The sequence below is a fragment of the Pantherophis guttatus genome, chromosome 13 (genome assembly GCF_059756535.1).
Source record: "Pantherophis guttatus breed Tessera chromosome 13, ASM5975653v1, whole genome shotgun sequence".
NCBI classification, from domain to species: domain Eukaryota; kingdom Metazoa; phylum Chordata; class Lepidosauria; order Squamata; family Colubridae; genus Pantherophis; species Pantherophis guttatus.
Window position 1 is genome coordinate 5,726,627 of NC_142075.1, and position 18,670 is coordinate 5,745,296.

At 40.9% G+C, this 18,670-nt stretch overlaps 1 protein-coding gene across 6 annotated transcripts in view; it reads left to right on the top strand.

Annotated features, from left to right (window-relative positions):
• Window positions 1–18,670, top strand: part of DENND4A (DENN domain containing 4A) — a 103,458-nt gene that overhangs the window by 40,923 nt on the left and 43,865 nt on the right. For 4 of the 6 annotated variants that reach the window (XM_034435445.3, XM_087877777.1, XM_034435447.3 and 1 more), the window contains exons 7-13: window positions 1,000–1,066; window positions 2,010–2,068; window positions 4,804–4,951; window positions 7,322–7,497; window positions 10,554–10,654; window positions 11,910–12,128; window positions 14,249–14,394. In XM_034435445.3, the coding sequence (XP_034291336.2) occupies window positions 1,000–1,066; window positions 2,010–2,068; window positions 4,804–4,951; window positions 7,322–7,497; window positions 10,554–10,654; window positions 11,910–12,128; window positions 14,249–14,394 (916 nt within the window). The remainder of the gene's footprint in view (window positions 1–999; window positions 1,067–2,009; window positions 2,069–4,803; window positions 4,952–7,321; window positions 7,498–10,553; window positions 10,655–11,909; window positions 12,129–14,248; window positions 14,395–18,670) is intronic. The other 2 variants (XM_087877778.1, XM_087877779.1) reach the window with 1 other exon arrangement.

An 18,670-nucleotide genomic window follows, 5' to 3' on the forward strand; every position in this document is an offset into this window, starting at 1 on the left:
ACCGTTCAACCAAAATTCTTCAGAATACTTTTTATGACTCATCAAAAGTACACTGGGGATGTTTGTTCCCCAGTTTGTCTCCTCAGCTCTGCCTGCAACTGAGATCTTACTAAACTGTCCAGAGTCTAGTTTTCTGTATGATTCTGAGCCTAGATAGATAGATAGATAGATAGATAGATAGATAGATAGATAGATAGATAGATAGATAGATAGATAGATAGATAAGAGATAGATAGATGAGAGACATGATAGATGATAGAGATGAGAGAGACAGATGAGAGATAGATGAGAGAGACATGATAGATAGATGAGAGAGAGATGAGCGAGATGAGAGAGACAGAAGATAGATAGATGAGAGAGAGAGAGATGATAGATAGATAGATATAGATAGATGAGATAGATGAGAGAGACAGATGAGAGATAGATGAGATAGATGAGAGATGAGAGATGAGAGATAGATGAGAGAGACAGATGAGAGATAGATGAGAGAGAGAAATAGATGATAGATCGATAGATAGATAGATAGATAGATAGATAGATAGATAGATAGATAGATAGATAGATGAGATAGATGAGAGATAAATGAGAGAGACAGATGAGAGATAGATGAGAGAGAGATGAGAGATGAGAGAGACAGATATAGATAGATGAGATAGATGAGAGACAGAAGATAGATAGATGAGAGATAGATAGATGAGAGATAGATAAGAGATAGATGAGAGATAGATATAGATAAATAGATAGATAGATAGATAGATAGATAGATAGATAGATAGATAGATAGATCTCTTCTATCTATCTAGACTATCTAAACTCTTCTAAATGGGTTTAATCTTCGCAAGCTATAAACCTGCACCTCTTTGCAAGCAATAAACCAAGACTCTGAAGAATATTCCCTTAGCTTGTTGAATATGATATCTTAAAAGTCTAGCATGCGTTCTATAAAAAAATGCTGATTTATTTATTTTCCTTAAGACAAAGTGATTATTCCCTCCTTAGGCATATTTCCCATTTTATGCACAAGGTTCCTTTTCCATCTCCACAAAGACCAAGGATTTTAGTTCAGGTAAGTGTAAATTTATTCCATTCTGTTCATACGTTTATTCAGATGACTAGGTTCCACTAAAAAAAATAAAAGGCACTTTAAAAATGTTACAGACTTGGAACCGCAAATTTGCTACTCGATGCTGGAAGTCATCAAGAAATGTGTATGAGTCACACTTTTTATGTCACAAGGCTGCTTATTTGTCAGATTATCTACTTTTTAAATATATCTAGGCCTGGGAGCAGTTGGTAAATGAAAATGATTGGCTTTTTCTCAATGTCATCATTATAAAACAAAGAGTATCAGATACTAATTTTTAAAAATCCCATTGTCTAGAAATTTGGCATGTTAAATCTGTCCACTGATAAATATTTCTGGATCACTTTTTGAAAAACAAACCCCAGACACATTTTGATATAGAATTCAATTCTATTTTCAAACTTTCTTGGATCCTACCCAAAAATATATACCTTTTTTTTTGCTATTTTAAATCATTTCACAATTCAGTCTGATTGGTGGAAGCTTTCCCATTAAGAAAATCAATTCTGTATTAAAGTTTAAAAGCTGTAATGAATGTGATGTGGGAGGTGAATTACAAAAAAGATATCTGGCAGTTTTTAAAATATTCAGCTTGCATATTTTTTCTGGGCACGCCCTGGGATTTTTTGGGGGGAAAGGACATCTGTAATAAATTATTTAACCAGTTTTATAGAATTTGCGAGCCAATAGAACAGCGCTTGAAGCTGCTTGAGATTCTGGAGTCAAATCATAATATCTATTTCACGTTAATATATCTTTATACTTTTTTTTTAACATTAGAGATCTGCATATTTAACTATCAAGTTTTTCAAGCCTACAGCAATGGTATTAATTCTGTGACAGCAATATGTTTTCTATACAAACAAATTGCTTTATATTTAAATCTTCAGGTAAATATAAAAACCATGCTTTTATTGTTTTATAGCTATCACCCCATGATAATCTGATTCTTAGTCAGCCCATATCATCACCTCTACCGCTGAGGCAAGTAAAATATATGTGTGTGTGTGTATATATATTTGTGTGCTGTTATGTGAGGGATGAACAAACCAATTTAGAAATTAGTGAAGAAGACAAAAATAAAAATGTATAAATATATCAAGAAAGAAGAATTAATTTACTCTCTAACTCTGCGATGGCGAACCTATGGCACGCGTGCCACAGGTGGCATGCAGAGGCATATCTGTGGGCACATGAGCATTGCTCTAGCTCAGCTCCAGTGCGCATGTGTGCGCCGGCCAGCTGATTTTCGGGCCTACCAGAAGTCGGGAAACGGGCTGTTTCCAGCCTCTGGAGGGGCTCCGGGGGAGTGGAGGCCGTTTTTATATTCCCCAGGCTCCAAGAAAGGCTCTGGAGCCTGGGGAGAGCAAAAAACGGGGCCTACTGGGCCCACCGTGCCATCGTGTGCCAAAAGTGGGGGTCGCGTGGGGCATATTGAATTATGGGTGTGGGCATGTGCACACGCAACCCTCCCATGCGACCCCCGCTTTTGGCACGCAACGGCAAAAAGGTTAGCCATCACTGCTCTAACTCTTAAAGGTTGCGATGAGGCAAACAAGACAGAAAAAAATATCTATAAAAATTACCCATTTAAAAGCCGAAACTTTACACTTCAGAGCTTCCTTTCTGTTGCACCTGGATTTATCTTGCTTTTCTTTTCCTGCTTATTCAGGCAGATTAGTCCTCAACCTACGACCACAGTCAGCCCAACATTTCCATTGCTAAGCGAGACAGTTTTGTTAAGTGAGTTTCGCCTCAGTTTACGACCTTTCTTGCCACCTTTGTTAAATGAATCGCTGCAGTGTTAAGTCAGTCACACGGTTGTTAAGTGAATCTGGCTTCCCCGTTGACTACTATACTTGTCAGAAAGTCACAAAAGGTGATCACATGACCCCGGGACACTGCGACCGTCATAAATACATGTCAGTCGCCATGTTTATTTTGATCACGTGACAGTGGGAATACTGCAACAGTCGTAATTGTCCTACAGGTAGACCTTGACTTAACAATCATTCATTTAGTGACCGTTGAAAGTTACAGCAGCCCTGAACAAAGTGACACGATCGTTTTTGACATTTAGGACCATTGCAACCATGATCAAAATTCAGTCCCGTGATCAAAATTCAGACGCTTGGCAACCGGTTCCTATTTATGATGATTGCAGATCCCCTTTTGCGACCTTCCGACAAGCCAAGTCAATGGGGAACCCAGATTCACTTAACAGCTACGTTACTCACTTAACAACTGCAGTGATTCACTTAACAACTGTAGGAAGAAAGGTTGTAAAATGGGGCAAAGTTCAATTAAAGTCTCACCAAGCAACAGAAATTTTGGGCTCAATTGTTGTAAGTCAAGGACTTTGTTGTTGTTAGTTGTGAAGTCATGTCCGACCCATCGCGACCCCATGGACAATGTTCCTCCAGGCCTTCCTGTCCTCTACCATCCTCTGGAGTCCATTTAAGCTCATGCCGACTGCTTCAGTGACTCCATCCAGCCACCTCGTCCTCTTCTTCTTTTGTCCTCAATCTTTCCCAGCATTAGGCTCTTCTCCAGGGAGTCCTTCCTGCTCATTAGGTGGCCAAAGTATTTGAGTTTCATCTTCAGGATCTGGCCTTCTAAAGAGCAGTCAGGGTTGATCTCCTCCAAGGCAGGGATGAAATGCTCCGGGTTCGGACCGGATCACTTGATCCGGTAGCGATGGCGGCGGGTGGTTCAGAGAACCGGTAGCAAAAATCCCTGCTGACAGATATCTCTCTGCCAATCAGGCAACTCAGCTGGTATCGTCAGAGAGGTATTTTTTAAAAAGCCTCTCTGACAATCCCAGCTCAGTTGCCTGATCGGCAGAGGCTTTTCAAAGCATTAGAAAAAATGCTTTGAAAAGTTTAAAAAAAAAAAAAGTTGGGCACGCCCACCAAGCCACGCCCACAGAACCGGTAATAACAAATTTTACATTTCACCCCTGCTCCAAGGACTATATGATGCTTACTTCATTGCAGTGTTTCCCAACATTGGCCATTTCCAGAGGTAGGGACTTCAATTGTCAGTGGAATTCTGGGAACTGAAGTCCACCATCCCAAAATGGCCAACAATGGGAAACGCTGCTTTTATCGTTTCCGGTTTGTTTCATTTAGTGGTAGATTACTCAGAGCTGTAAGATTGGGGCAGTTGACAGATGTATTAAGAAAGCAAATAAATAAATAAACGTTATGAAAAACAGTTTCCGGTTTGTGGTTTTTCTCTAGGCAAGAAGGTCAAACGCACTAAAAATGGGAAGTGTCACTTTCCAGTCAAGCTGAGGAAACCAGTCTAAGCTAGATGACAATTTGTTCTTGGTTTGTGAACCCTAAAGTTATTGAAAGCAGGAAAGAATGAAACCAGGTTCAGAGAGTGTGAGAAGGGTTCCATGCCTGGTTTGTTTGATCTCGAATGACTTGTTTGCAGTGAACTAAGTCCGTTTCTGGCTGTACTGTGAGCACATGTTAATTTACAAACTCCACTCCACAACTTTATTTAAAAGTTAATGGAGCGCCAAATGGAAAACTGCTTTTTAATCTATTCTGTGCTGTGTAATTTTAGTGTTACTCAGACTAGTAATTGAATACCCTTATGCTGAGTCATTCGATGCTGGGCTAACACTGGGGAGAAACGTGGTTCAGTTCCTGGGGAAAAAAAGATGCCGTTTGTAAAATCTATTCCTGTTTCTTTTTTTTTATAATTAGTAGCGGAGGGAAGTTTTCTGCTCTTCTGCAGAATCTGGGACCTGAGAATGCTGTAAATCTCCTCGTCTTTGCGGTGACCGAACATAAAATCCTCATCCACTCTTTACGCCCTTCGGTCCTCACCAGCGTAACCGAAGCCCTGGTCTCTGTAAGTTGTGAGAATTTCTCAAACAAGTATTTTCAAATTAAGATAAACGGAAAACACCCCCCCTCCTCCAGCTAACTGACTGTAAAATATCTTTTAAAGCTCAGGGCCCTAAAAATAATTATTACAATTTGTAACAGGTAGTCCTTGACCTGCAAGCATTTGTTTAGTGACTGTTTGAAGTTACAAGGGCATTGGGGAAAAAAAAGTTTTCACACTTACTACTGTTTCAGCCTCCCCATGTTCACATGATCAAAATTCAGGCCCCCGATTCATATTTATGATGGTTGCAATGTTCCAGTATCACCTGATCTCCTTTTGCGACATTCTCACAAGCGTGGGGGAAGCCAGATTCATTTTTAAAAAAACTACACGATTCACTTACCAATTACAGTAATACACTTTAAAACTGTGGCAAAAAGGTTGTAAAATGACACATAGCCCCCTTACAACTGCCTCGCTTAGCAGTGGAAATTTTGGTCGTAGCTCCAGGACTACCTGTTCTATTTTATTTAAATTTAAAATGGGCTACAGTGGATGTGGGCATATAAATCAAATTTTTAAAAAAAATAGAAGGGATTTGTGGATCTGGTAACGATGAATAATTGTGTGAACTAGGCATGTCTAGTCTAAGGACTGGGGGGGCGATATGATAGCAGATTCCAATATTTGAGGGGCTGACACAAAGGAGGAGGAGGACAACCTAGTCTCCAAAGCACCAGAGGGCAGGACAGGAAGCAAAAGATGGAAGATTAAAGAGAGATCCAACTTAGAAGTAAGGAGAAATTTCCTGATGGTGAGAACAATTAACCAGTGGAACGTCTTGCCACCTGAAGTTGTGGGTGCTCCCTCACTGGAGGCTTTTCAAAAGAGACTGGACAGCCATTCATCCGGAATTGTATAGGGTCTCCTACTTGATCAGGGGGCTGGACCAGAAGACCTCCAAGGTCCCTTCCGACTCTGTCATTCTGATGTTGTGGTTCTGATGGGCCTTTGCTCCCTTGTCTAGGATCCACAGCCGTTTGCAAAAGTCTTCAGCTCGCGGGTTTTAAGAGTGTTTTGCTCAATACCAGCTGCAGATCAAACTGAGCAGGAGGTTCAAACACCATTTGTGGAGTGGGTAGGAAGGCCAGTTGTTGTTCAAAGAAATGAAGTCAAAAATTCCACTGAGCTAGCACAAGCCCCTCCTGCCCTCCACTTCACGCTGAGTGTCATGTTTTAAACATTTTGTTTGTTCTGCTTTCACCTCCTGAGGATGTTTGTACAGATGGCTGCGGAGCCGTATTATTCATCTCGTTCAGATCATTAGCACAGTGCTTGTCAAAGGTTCTCCATTTCGTACAAATTAACAGAGATAAATAAAACATCCTTTGTTGATGGAAAAGGCAGGTATAAATCTAATATATCAATCAATAATCATGGGTTGTTATTATTAATACTGTTATTTCAAGCGGTTTATTGATGAGAACTTCCCAATTGTATCTATCCATTGGCCTAAATTAATATTTTAAAAGAAAGGAATGGCTACTTTCCATAATGATGTACCAATATTGAAAGTAGAACATGGTTGGTGAATGTTCCCTTTTCTTCAGAGGTAGACAGCCTTTCCTTTGTCAAGAAACAACTTTTTTCCAGGTATAATATGCTAGTCCTCATGAAGGGTTCTGCTTTATTTCGGTCATGGACCAAGAAATACAATCAATAAAACGAGCAACTCAAGACTATCTCCTAATAACAAGAATGTAGAGATACTTTGAGATGCTTGTAGTCCGAGACCCTCTTTTTCTTCAGTAGAACATCTCAAAGGTGCTTTTTCAAAAAGCCACTGGACTTTGTTTTTCTTTGAAGACCTTTCACTTCTCATTCAAGAAGCTTCTTCTGTTCTGACTGAAGGTCAGGTCAGAACTGAAGAAGCTTCTTGGAAGACAAGTGAAACATCTTCATGGAAAAACAAAGAAAATCTGATTCCCTTTTGAAAAAGCACCTTTGGGGCAACCATGACTTGGATGACTGAGAATCTCCATAGACATTGATTAGAACAAGGGTCTCCAACTTTGGTCACTAAGCCTGGAGGACTTCAACTCCCAGAATTAACCTTGGTAACTGGTGGACTTCAACTCCCAGAATTCCCCAGCCAGATTTGCTGGCTGGGGAATTCTGGGAGTTGAAGTCCTCCAGGCTCAAAGTGGCCAAGGTTGGAGACCTCTGAATTAGAACATGTTCTTTTGGGAACACAGAGCTCTTGCTCGGGATCTAAATGATCTCTTTGGATGGGTTGTAATGAGTTCAAGAGTTACTAGGTTGTCCACCCTGTTTTCCTTGAAGCACATCTGGCTATCTGCATTCAACATGTTTGTTCTTCTCTTTTGAAAGATGATATTTCCTTTCCACTGGCCGTGCCCGTACATTCCTCTCTGCCCTCTAGCCCTGGCTGATGTCCTGAGTGCACCGTGTCCATTCATAGTGGGAATTGATTCCAGATATTTCGATCTTTATGACCCTCCACCAGATGTTAGCTGTGTTGACCTAGATACAAACACCATTTCACAGTAAGTATTTGGAGAGCTTTGTTTGCTTGGCTTGTTTTTTTGATAAGACGCAATTCAGGGGGCAGACTTTTAAATTAATTTTCCTAGGTTTGCTAAATTATTTATCAGTGGAGGGAATTGAGGGTCCGTTCATATTTGCATGCATGTCCCTTGTTTACTCAGCAGTGGGAAAACGTACAGTGGAATCTGTAAATTGATTCCACTAAAAAGCATTGTTTTGAAGATTAGCATTTAATCCTTGGATATTAGATCTCTTTCACAGAGGCAAATTGCATTTAGTAAATATAATTATTTAGCATGTGCTTGTAATCCATTGCATGTTGTTGCAATAACCTTGTAAAATAAACTGGCATTAGCTTTAAACTGGGAAGCGAGATTAAGAGAATAATTGGCCCTTTACCTAATAAGTTCCATGCTGAACTAGAATCAGAGGATAAATGTTCGTGTAAGGACTATTATCTGTTTGTTTTCTTTTATTGCCTTGCTTTACAGGAACAGTGCATTAGTGAATGACAAAGACATATTTGTTGCCTCAGCAATTTGTTTTTGCCAGTCCGTGTACCAATTAATCTTTTAAACGCTTAGCAGATAGTCTTTCATTATTCTTAGTACTTCGGAAAAAGCTTTATTACCACAAAAAGTTGAAATCCTTGGGGTGAAAGAATATTTCTTAAGATGAAATACAACTTGATGATCTAGATTTAAGCAGCTCCAGTGAAAGGAAAAATTGCAGGGGAAAATGTTTCTGTAAAGTGAAGGAAATTACCTTCATGAACGAATTCCAATTTATTCATAATTTAACAGCTTCTGAACTTGGAAATCTGTTTTGCGTATGGTTATATTTGGTATTTGTGCTTACTCTTGGTACAGTACATCTAGTCCTCATTTAATGACCCTAATTGGGACTCGAAACTCCATTGTTAGGCATCAAGGTTGTAAGTGGAAAAGCCACCTGACCATGCCACTTAGGCAGGATGTCATTGTTAACGAGGACTATGCAGATCATTAAACGAGGACCTCATGTGATGGTGACTCCCGACTTCCTGCAGGTTTCCCCATTGACTTTGCTTGTGGAATACTAGCGGGGAAGGTTGAAGATCATGATCATGTACTGGAAAAACCACAATGTCACTGGAACGGTGTTTTCCTATCGTTTGTAGCCTTTTAGGGTGGGGATGGACAGGTCAGGCTTTAGTAGGAAGTTATAACCCACTCTTAAAAATGCCCAAACATACCTAAAGGTAAAGGTTCCCCTTGCACATATGCCCTAGTCATTCCCGACTCTAGGGGGCGGTGCTCATCTCCGTTTCAAAGCCGAAGAGCCAGCGCTTGCCCGAAGACGTCTCCGTGGTCATGTGGCCGGCATGACTCAACGCCAAAGGCACACGGAACGCTGTTCCCTTCCCATCAAAGGTGGTCCCTTTTTTTCTACTTGCATTTTTAGGTGCTTTCGAACTGCTAGAAAACACACTAAAACACACCTAGAAGACCTAAAATTTGAGCATTTTGCCATTGAATGACAGAGCTAGAGAATTTCAAATAGGGTGTTGCAATACCCCATGAATTGTCACTCAATTAAAGAATCTGTCATTTGCACCACGCAATAGTCACGTGCTCCAGGAAAACTGAACTTCCTTTTATGAATCTGCCAAGCCAACAAGCAAATTTTTCTGCAGGAGCTGAGAATATAAACATCTTCACCCAGAAAGTGCATGCATCCAGGAAGGAAAAGAATAAATATTCATATTTGGTTCTTCTGTTAATATTTGCTGGGTCATACTGGGTGGGGAGGGAACCTTCCTGCTGCAATTTGTCATCCTGTCTACATTGCCATTGGAAAATTAATTGGTGAAATAATGATGCCAGGAAAGGAAAAGCAGAATCATCTCAAACTACGAGATAGGCAGCAAATAAATTTAATAATAATAATTTAACAATAACTGCTCTGACTCTTCATTCCCTGCTTACCTCTGAAGCACCAGGTTTTTCTCCCAACCAGCCCTACCTGCGGCACAAATTAGGTCCCCTTCTAGATTATAGAAATGATTCTTTGCAGATAAGAAGGCAGAATTGTATCATACAGGTAGTCCAGAAGTGGGTTTCAACAGGTTCTGACCAGTTCTGGAGAACCAGTAATGGAAATTTTGAATAGTTTGGAGAACTGGTAGTAAAAATTCTGACCGGCCCCGCCCCCACCTATTCTCTGCCTCCCAAGTCTCAGCTGATCAGGAGGAAATGGAGATTTTGCAGTAACCTTCCCCTGGATTGGGGAGGGAATGGAGATTTTACAGTATCCTTCCCCTGCTATGCCCACCAAGCTATGCCACGTCCACCAAGCCACACCCACAGAACCGGTAGAAAAATTTTTTGAAACCCACCACTGAGGTAGTCCTCAACTTAGGACCCCAGTTGAGCCCAGCATTTCTGTTACTAAGCAAGACGGTCTTAAAGTGTCTTTTTTTCGGTGCTGTTGAAACTTCAGATGGTTACTAAACAAATAGTTGTAAGTCAAAGACGAAAGGTATAGATTTCAGGAATCAAATAACGATGACACATTTATACATTTAATAAATAAAATAATAAGCAAAACATGCTTCCTGTCTGGGCAGGGGGTTAGACTAGAAGACCTCGGTGGTACCTTCCAGTTTTATGATTTTATGATTCCTTGAAATTCTGTTTCAAGATTCCCATTCCACTGAATTAAGTTCAGCTGACAATACTGAAGCAGAAATCACTTCTGGGAATTCGGATGCTCAGATTTGACCAAATATTTGAATTAATATTTGGTCTCAATGAATAGTAATAGCATTTAGATTTATATACCGCTTCACAGTGCTTTACAGCGGTTTACAGAGTGAGCATCTTGCCCCCAACAATCTGGCTCCTTGTTTTACCAACCTCGGAAGGATGGAAGGCTGAGTCAACCTTCAGCCTGATGAGAATCGAACTGCCGAACTGTTGGCAGCCGGCAGTCAGCCGAAGTAGCCTGCAGTACTGCCTTCTAACCACGGCGCCACTCCGGCTCTTAATCCCTAACATTTCCCTTTGCATTCCAGGCCAGGAGATAAGCGAACGATCGCATGGAAGATCTTGCCGAAGAAGTCTTGTAAGAAACTGATGAGCACTCTAAATCACTTGTATCAGCAGCTGGCAGCATGTAAGTGGAGGAGGGCCCACTTCTGTGATTGTGGTTGTGGTACACTATGATAGTGAAACCCTTTTTCATATGAAGGAGGAGCAGAGGGAAATTAGATTCAGGTTATACAGAGGGAAATTTGTGCTTTGGGGAAGTAGCACTGAGGAACCCAGCCAGGGGTGAAATGCTACCAGTTTGGACCGGTTCGCCCGAACTGGTAGTAAAAAGTGCTACCAGTTTGGGCGAACCTGTATTTCCAATGATCAGCTATGCCGCGCGATTTATATTTGCTAGAAAGCAGGAAATCCTGCTTTAGCGAATCTAAATTGCGCGGCACAGCTGTTCCCCCGCCCACCTGCTGTTCTACTTACCTTTGCAGACTCAGAAGAGGCTTCCTTTTTCAGCACTGCACGGTAGCGCCTGCGGTGTGCAGGCGTGCATTTGATGTGCACTGCGCATGCACGCGCAAAGCAAACTGGTAGCAAAGCAAACTGGTAGCAGACTTCAGAGCATTTCATCCCTAGACCCAGCACTTCCTTTGCATGATGTGCCACTTCCTTTGAAACCCTTGGTGAGGTTAAAAAAAAAGCAACCCTTCTTTTATTTAAATCCTCAGAGCAATGTTTCTCAACCTTGCCAACTCTTTTTTTTTCCATTTGAGTTTTATTGGGTTTTAACAATTAAACAATTCTTATTCAACTCTTGTGCATGACTGTGACTATTTATATATCACACTAATATTCTCCTATACCAGTGATGGCTAACCTTCTTGCCATCGCGTGCCAAAAGCGGGGGAGAGCACGGTGGGGTCACATGCAAGCGTGCCCACATCCATAATTCTATGCACCCCGCCCCCCCATGCTCCCCCTGCTTTTGGCATGTGATAGCACTGTGGGCTCGGTAGGCCCGTTTTTTGCTCTCCCCAGGTTCGAGAGCCTTTCTAGGAGCCTGGGGAGGGCAAAAACGACCTTCCCACCCCCCAGAGGCCCTCCGGAGGCTGGAAACAGTGTGTTTCCTGACTTCTGGTGGGCCCAGAAGGCCCAAAAATTAGCTGGCTGGCGCACACATGCGTGCCAGAGCTGAGCTCGCGTGCCCACCAATATGGCTCCGCGTGCCACCTGTGGCACCCATGCCATAGGTTTGCCATCACGGGTATAGGGTCTCCTGCTGGAGCAGGGGGTTGGACTAGAAGACCTCCAAAGCCCCTTCCACCTCCGCCATTCTATAAATATAACCATTTTTTGACATTTCTATTTTTTTTTTTTTAAATCCACAGTGCAGCAAAGACCCCGAGACGATGCTTTAATGGAGCTGGCTATGAATGACTACGATTTTCATTCAGGCTCGAAGCTGCATCTGATAGATGTAGAAATTCAAGAGGCGTTTCTCACTTTTATGGCTTCGATCCTAAAAGGTTACAGGTCCTACCTGAGGCCTATTACGCAAGCCCCTTCGGAAACGGCAACCGATGCGAGCTCCCTTTTTGAACTGCAAGGTAAACCAGAGCCTCTTGTGTTCGTAGTGTGTAAGTTGGCCAGAGAACTTAAACCGGTGCATATTAAGCTATATAAATATTCAAAAATAATTACTGTGACTTGCAGAGATCGTGTCTATCATATCACGATGGGAAGACTGTGGTTGGTGAGCTGTGTGCCTAGCCTCTAAATCAATTTCTCAACCTTGGCAACTTTTAAGATGGGTGGACTTCAACTCCCAGAATTCCCCAGACATCTATCTAGCCAGCTGGCTGGGCAATTCTGGGAATTGAAGTCCACAAATCTTAAAAAGTTCCCCAGGTTGAGAAACACTGGTGTAGAGGCTGGGTTGAAATAGAAAGCATGAATTAGGGGCATTTTGTGGAGGTCTGTGGCATCAGCAGTTGTGGATCAAAACTCTGCCCCTTTATAATGTGTGTTATACATATGCAAAAAGGGGGTGGGACTTGGATTTTCCAGTCACACCCACCATTTTCTATTGACCACTCCCCCCAATGTGAACAAAGCATCCAGCTAAAATCAAATTGCTTCTCTTGAAGTCTCTGAATTGCTTCTGATCTTGGCACTCCAAGTCTGTGTATTATTTGCCAGTTGATGAATGTGGTTAATTTTAGTATTAAGTAGCAGTTATATATGACAGACCTAAATATCCTATGTCTGTCGAGTTTTTAGTTGTTGTTATGTTGTTTTCTCTAGTTTCCTGTGCCTCTCAGAGTCCACTGAAGTTGGCTGGCCAATAAATTTAAATAAATACATAAATAACGCCAAATTTTAGATTACAAAGTGAAACGTTTTCCTCATTAGAATAGTGCAGAGGCAATTTTCAAAATAAACCAGACAAACATTTTGGCCAAAGTTTCATTGACATTAGAAACCTCATTAAAACAAAATGGGTTTAAATCTCTCATGTGAAAATGCCAATAACATCCAGTACGTTCCTTATGAAAGTATACTCTATTTATTTATTGCTGGTCATTGATAGTCAATCAATTACCTTATTGATTGATTTATTTGATATGTACTCCAGTTGTCAACCAACTACAAGGAGCTCTTCAGTGCCCTGGTTTCCCTGTAAATTCCTGGATTGTTAAATCCCAGTTTACTGAAACAAAACCACCATCAGATGTGATGTTAACAGTAACAAGCCATAGATGAAACAAGAAAACATGATTTAAAACTATCAGGATTAACATGCTGATAATGAAGGCAAGGGAGCAGTCCATGATTCAGTCCTAATACTCAATTTGCAAATTACAATTTAGTATACTAGAAACATGTATCCAAAATGGATTATTGTGAATTTGTCAATATTTACATATTTTGCTCATTTTATCTCCCTCCCTCCCCCTCTCTCCCCTCTCGTCTCTCTCATCTCTACCTACCAACTTACCTACCTACCTATCTACCATGTTTCCCTGAAAATAAGACCCTGTCTTATATTTTTTTGAACCCCGAAATAAGCGCTTGGCCTTATTTTTGGGGAGGTCTTATTATTTTGGGTCGCATGTAGGAAATCAGAGGAAATGGTGGGGACTGGCTCCACATGCGGTTAAATATTTTCAGGGAGGGCTTATTATCAGGGGTTGTCTTATTTTAGGAGAAACAGGGTATCTATCTATCTATATCTATCTGTCTATCTATCTATCTATCTATCTATCTATCTATCTATCTATCTATCTAACTATCTAATTTATATGGCCACCCATCTTGCAAAATAAGTGACTCTGGGTGCTTGTATAACACAAAACCCAGACCCACCCACCCACCCAGACAGACAAAGACACATAGATCAAAACATATGTGGCTTAGTGAGAGTATGAATTAATTGGTTGTGTTTAATTTCATTTCTTCCTTTGTTCGTGGAGTTTAAGAGTTTAAGAGTTTATTAGATTTCTATACCGCCCTTCTCCCAAAGGACTCAGGGCGGTGTACAGCCATATTAAAACACACAGATTTATAAAATTTAAAACCAATTAAAATCGAATATAAAATTTGGCCGCGAATTAAAACATACATACATTTTAAAAATTCATACTAGGCCGGTCCTAGTATGGAGTAGTTGCTCCTTGTTTTTCTGCTAGTGGGATCTACAACATTATTTTTTTTCTTAATCTTACAGGATTCTTGAAAAGCCGTGATCGTTCACATCAAAAGTTTTATACTATGATGACTAAGACCCAGATGTTCATTCGCTTCATTGAAGACTGCTCTTTTGTTAGTGATAAAGATGCAAGCCTTGCATTTTTTGATGACTGTGTAAATAAAGTAAGTGTGCTTGGGCATCACATCCTATTTGACTATTGACTTGTTGCTCCAAGGACTTTTGGCCACTCACTACACTATAGAGGGACTCCCACCTCTAACTGGCTACAGTTGCCGAAGTGTCTAGCAAGAAAAACACATTGGTTAAAGAAGGAATAATGTGATTTACAACCCCTTTTCTTCTATTCGTTAATTGGCTTGAAAGGTATGACTGTTTTCTTATTTTCACTGAGCTAGCAGGGAGAAGATGTCCATACTAGCTTCTAGAGGGTTCTTGACCCTTTCCCTTTGTTCTCCCCCACTTCCGTGAATTACCCGGCTGGTCTAGGAGAGGACATTCCTCATCTTACCCAATCTGGGTATGTCTGCTAGGGATATAGGGAGATATTACCCAAACATCTGGAGAACGCCAGGCAGAGAAAGCTTGCCTTGAAGCAAGTTGCAAGGAAATAACAAAATTCGCTTGAACTCAGAGCAGTCTAGAAGATCGGGTTGGGTAACAGAAAGATGATTAGTTCTCAACTCCTAGTTGTAAGCTCTTCGGTGAAAGAAACATAGAATATAGAATATCAGAATTGGAAGAGACATTGAAGGTCTTCTAGTCTAAAGCTAGAGACCCTGTATCATTTCAGACAGGTGGCTGTCCAGTCTCTTCTTAAAAACCTCCAGCGATAGAGCACTCACAACTTCTAGAGTCAAGCTGTTCCACTGGTTGATTGTTCTCACTGTCAGGAAGTTTCTCCTTAGTTCTAAGTTGGATTTATCTTTGATTAGCTTCTATCCGTTGTTTTTATCTTGCCTTTGGATGCTTTGTAACATAGCTTGACTCCCTGTTCTTTGTCACATCATATCCTACCTTTTTTCACTAAACTAGCTTTACCCAATTCCCAACAGCGTCCCACAGTCACATGACCACGATTTATGACATTTTTGCGTGAAAACGGTGCTTACTTCCGATTTTCAGAAAGAACACCTCATAGCAAACAATGGGTTTGCTTTATTTATTTATTTATTTATTTATTCATTCATTTATTTATTTATTTATTTATTATATTTCTATACCGCCTTTCTCCCGTAGGACTCAAGGCGGTGTACAGTCAAGAAAAATATAGACACACAAACATCATAAAATTGCTAATTAAAATTATTACTTAGTTTGGTCAATTAAATAAAACCCAGAATTAGATAACATTAAAAAAAAAAAATAATCATTCACATGTTCATATGTTTAGCCCCGCCTGTTGAAACATCAGGGTTTTGAGGGCATGGCAGAAAGCACGGAGATCAGGGATATTCCGTATCTCCGGGGGCAGTTCATTCCAAAGGGTTGGAGCCCTCACAGAGAAGGCCCTCCCCCTGGGAGTCACCAGTCGGCATAATTTGACTGACGGTACCCTGAGTAGTCCCTCCCTGTGAGAACGAACTGGTCTGTGGGAGGCTATTGGTGGCAAAAGACTTAATAACCATGGTGTTCACTTAACAACTGTGGATTCACCTATATGACACTGGTGATTTGCTTAACCGCAACAACCAAAAATGCCAGAACTTACAGGGACATCATACTTTATGATGATGTCACTTAGTAACAGAGTTGCTGGTCCCCCGTTACCTTTATTAACCAAGGACTACCTGAACTTGAAGCCTTTCAGTTGCATAAGGAAGCCATTTTATCCCTTGCAGCCCTGGCTTCAATCATTTTTGGAGATGAGTCTCTGATAGGCTGCGCAAACCCCAGTTGCTCTTCCAGTAGCAATAGCAATAGCCCTTAGACTTCTATACCGCTTCACAGTGCTTTACAGCCCTCTCGAAGTGGTTCACAAGGTCAGCCTCTTGCCCCCAACAATCTGGGTCCTTATTTAACCAACCTCGGAAGAATGGAAGGCTGAGTCAACCTTGAGCCAGTCAGGATCAAACTGCTGGCAGTGGCCAGAGTCGGCCTGCAATACTGCATTCTGACCACTGCATCACCATGGCAATAGAAGAGAACAGAACAGAACAGAAACAGAACAGAATAGCCCTTAGACTTATATACCGCTTCATAGTGATTTACAGCCCTCTCCAAGCAGTTTGCAGAGTCAGCCTATGGCCCCCAACAATCTGGGTCCTCATTTTACCGACCTTAGAAGGACGGAAAACTGAATCAACCTTGAGCCGGTGAGATTCGAACTGTCGAACTGCTGGCAGTCAGTAGTCAGAATTAGCCTGCAATACTGCATCTAACCACTGGGCCACCACGGCTCTTAGTAGAGGAGATTTACACATCCCTTCCCTCGTACTTGTCAAAATATTTGTTTGTCTTGATCTACCCAAGGCATGTTTGTGTGCATATTGTATCTGGAGTTTGGGTGCATATTTAGATCTAAAGTCTGCCACCTTAATGACATTCCTTGTGAAATGACTTTTTCAGAGATTCTTTTGATCACACTTTCTTTGGCGCAGCTTTTCTGACAAGATGTTAAATTTAGTGAGATGTTTCGCGTTAGCCTTCCTCTGCAATTTGAGTCTTTTCTTTCTTACTCTCATAAGCGATAATCCTTGTCTAGTGACAATTGGGATCGGCAACTCGATTGTTAAGTGAAGCAGTCACTAAGTGAAACCACCACTCTGCTTACTTCAGCTTTCCCGTTCCTTACAGGATTTGTGAAGGTTGTAGATGCGAGGTTTGGCCACAAACTTGCTTTTTCATCACTGTTGAAGCAACTGCAAATGGTCACTAAATGAGGTAGTCACTAAACAAGGACTAAACAAGGATAATTTGTAGGCTCTAATACCAATAGGCTTACAGGGAAGGATTTTGTCTGTGGAAACTTAACTTTAAAGTATTATTTATTTTATTTAGCCTCCGGCTTCTTTAAAGTACAAATTGAAAGGATAAAGTATATTCCTAAAGTACAACATCAGCAAAACTCTCTATTTTTGTTTGCTTCAACACATTATATGTCACTCTGAGAGGGAGAAATTTCATATGGATTGTGTGTGTATTATCACAATCGCTCTCCGTTTGGTAGACACAAGAACCTTATGTTCTTATAGATCTGGCTAGAGTCCCTCAAGCGTAACCTAAGAACAGAAAGTGACTGGGGATTAGTTGTTGTCTGTTGCCTATAAAGTGAGTTTGCCTTAGGAAAGAAGCTTTGGAAATCATCTTTCAAAGATTGCATTAGCAAATAAGTCACACAGCATAACTCTCCTGCCAGGATCACAACCTATCAGAGGTGTTCTCTTCAGCTGTCTTTATGGAAGGCAAAAATTCTCCTTTACCTGTCACTAAACACGGAGTAATCAATCAGAATAGAGATGGAAGAGACCTTGGAGGTCTTCTAGTCCAACCCCATGCTCAAGCAGAAGACCCTGTACATTTCAGACAAGTGGCTGTCCAGTCTTTTCTTAAAAGCTTCCAGTGATGAAGCATCTACAACTTCTGGAGGCAAGCTGTTGCACTGGTTAATGGTTCTCACTGTTAGGAAGTTTCTCCTTAATTCCAAGTAGCTTCTCTCCTTGATTAGTTTCCATTTATTGTTTCTTCTCTTGCCTTCTGGTGCTTTGGAGAATAAGTTAGCCCCCTCCTCTTTGTGGCAGCCCTTCAACTATTGGAATACTGCTATCATGTCTCCCCTAGTCCTTCTTTTCTCTAGTCTAGCCATACCCAATTCCTGCAACCCGTTCTTCATATGTTTTTGTCTCCAGGCCCTTGATCATCTTTGTTGCTCTTCTTTGCATAATTGCTCTTCTTTGCATTTTTTCCAAAGTCTCAACATCTTTTTTTGAAATGTGGTGACCAAAACTGGATCATGTCTGGTGATTGTGATGTTACCTAGATGTCTTCACTTGGGGAGAGTTATTTTACGGATAAAGAACTTCAGCAAACAGTATGTGGAACCAAATAGCTGCTTCCTGCTCAGGATGACAAAGGATTCTCTTTATTTACCACCTCTCTGTTCCAAAAATAGAGTAGAGTAGAATAGAATAGGACAGGACAGAATTCTTTATTAGCCAATTGTGATTGGACACACAAGAAATTTGTCTTGGTGCATACGTTTTCAGTGTACATAAAAGAAAAGATACATTCATCAAGAATCATAAGGTACTTAATGATAGTCATAGGGAACAAATAAGCAATCAAATCATATTAGGAAACAGTCAATATAAACTGTAAGGATACCAGCAACAAGGTTACAGTCATACAGTCATAAATGGAAGGAGATGGGTGGTGGGAACGATGAGAAGATTTATAGTAGTGCAGTTTAGTAAAAAGTTTGACAGTTTTGAGGGAATTAGT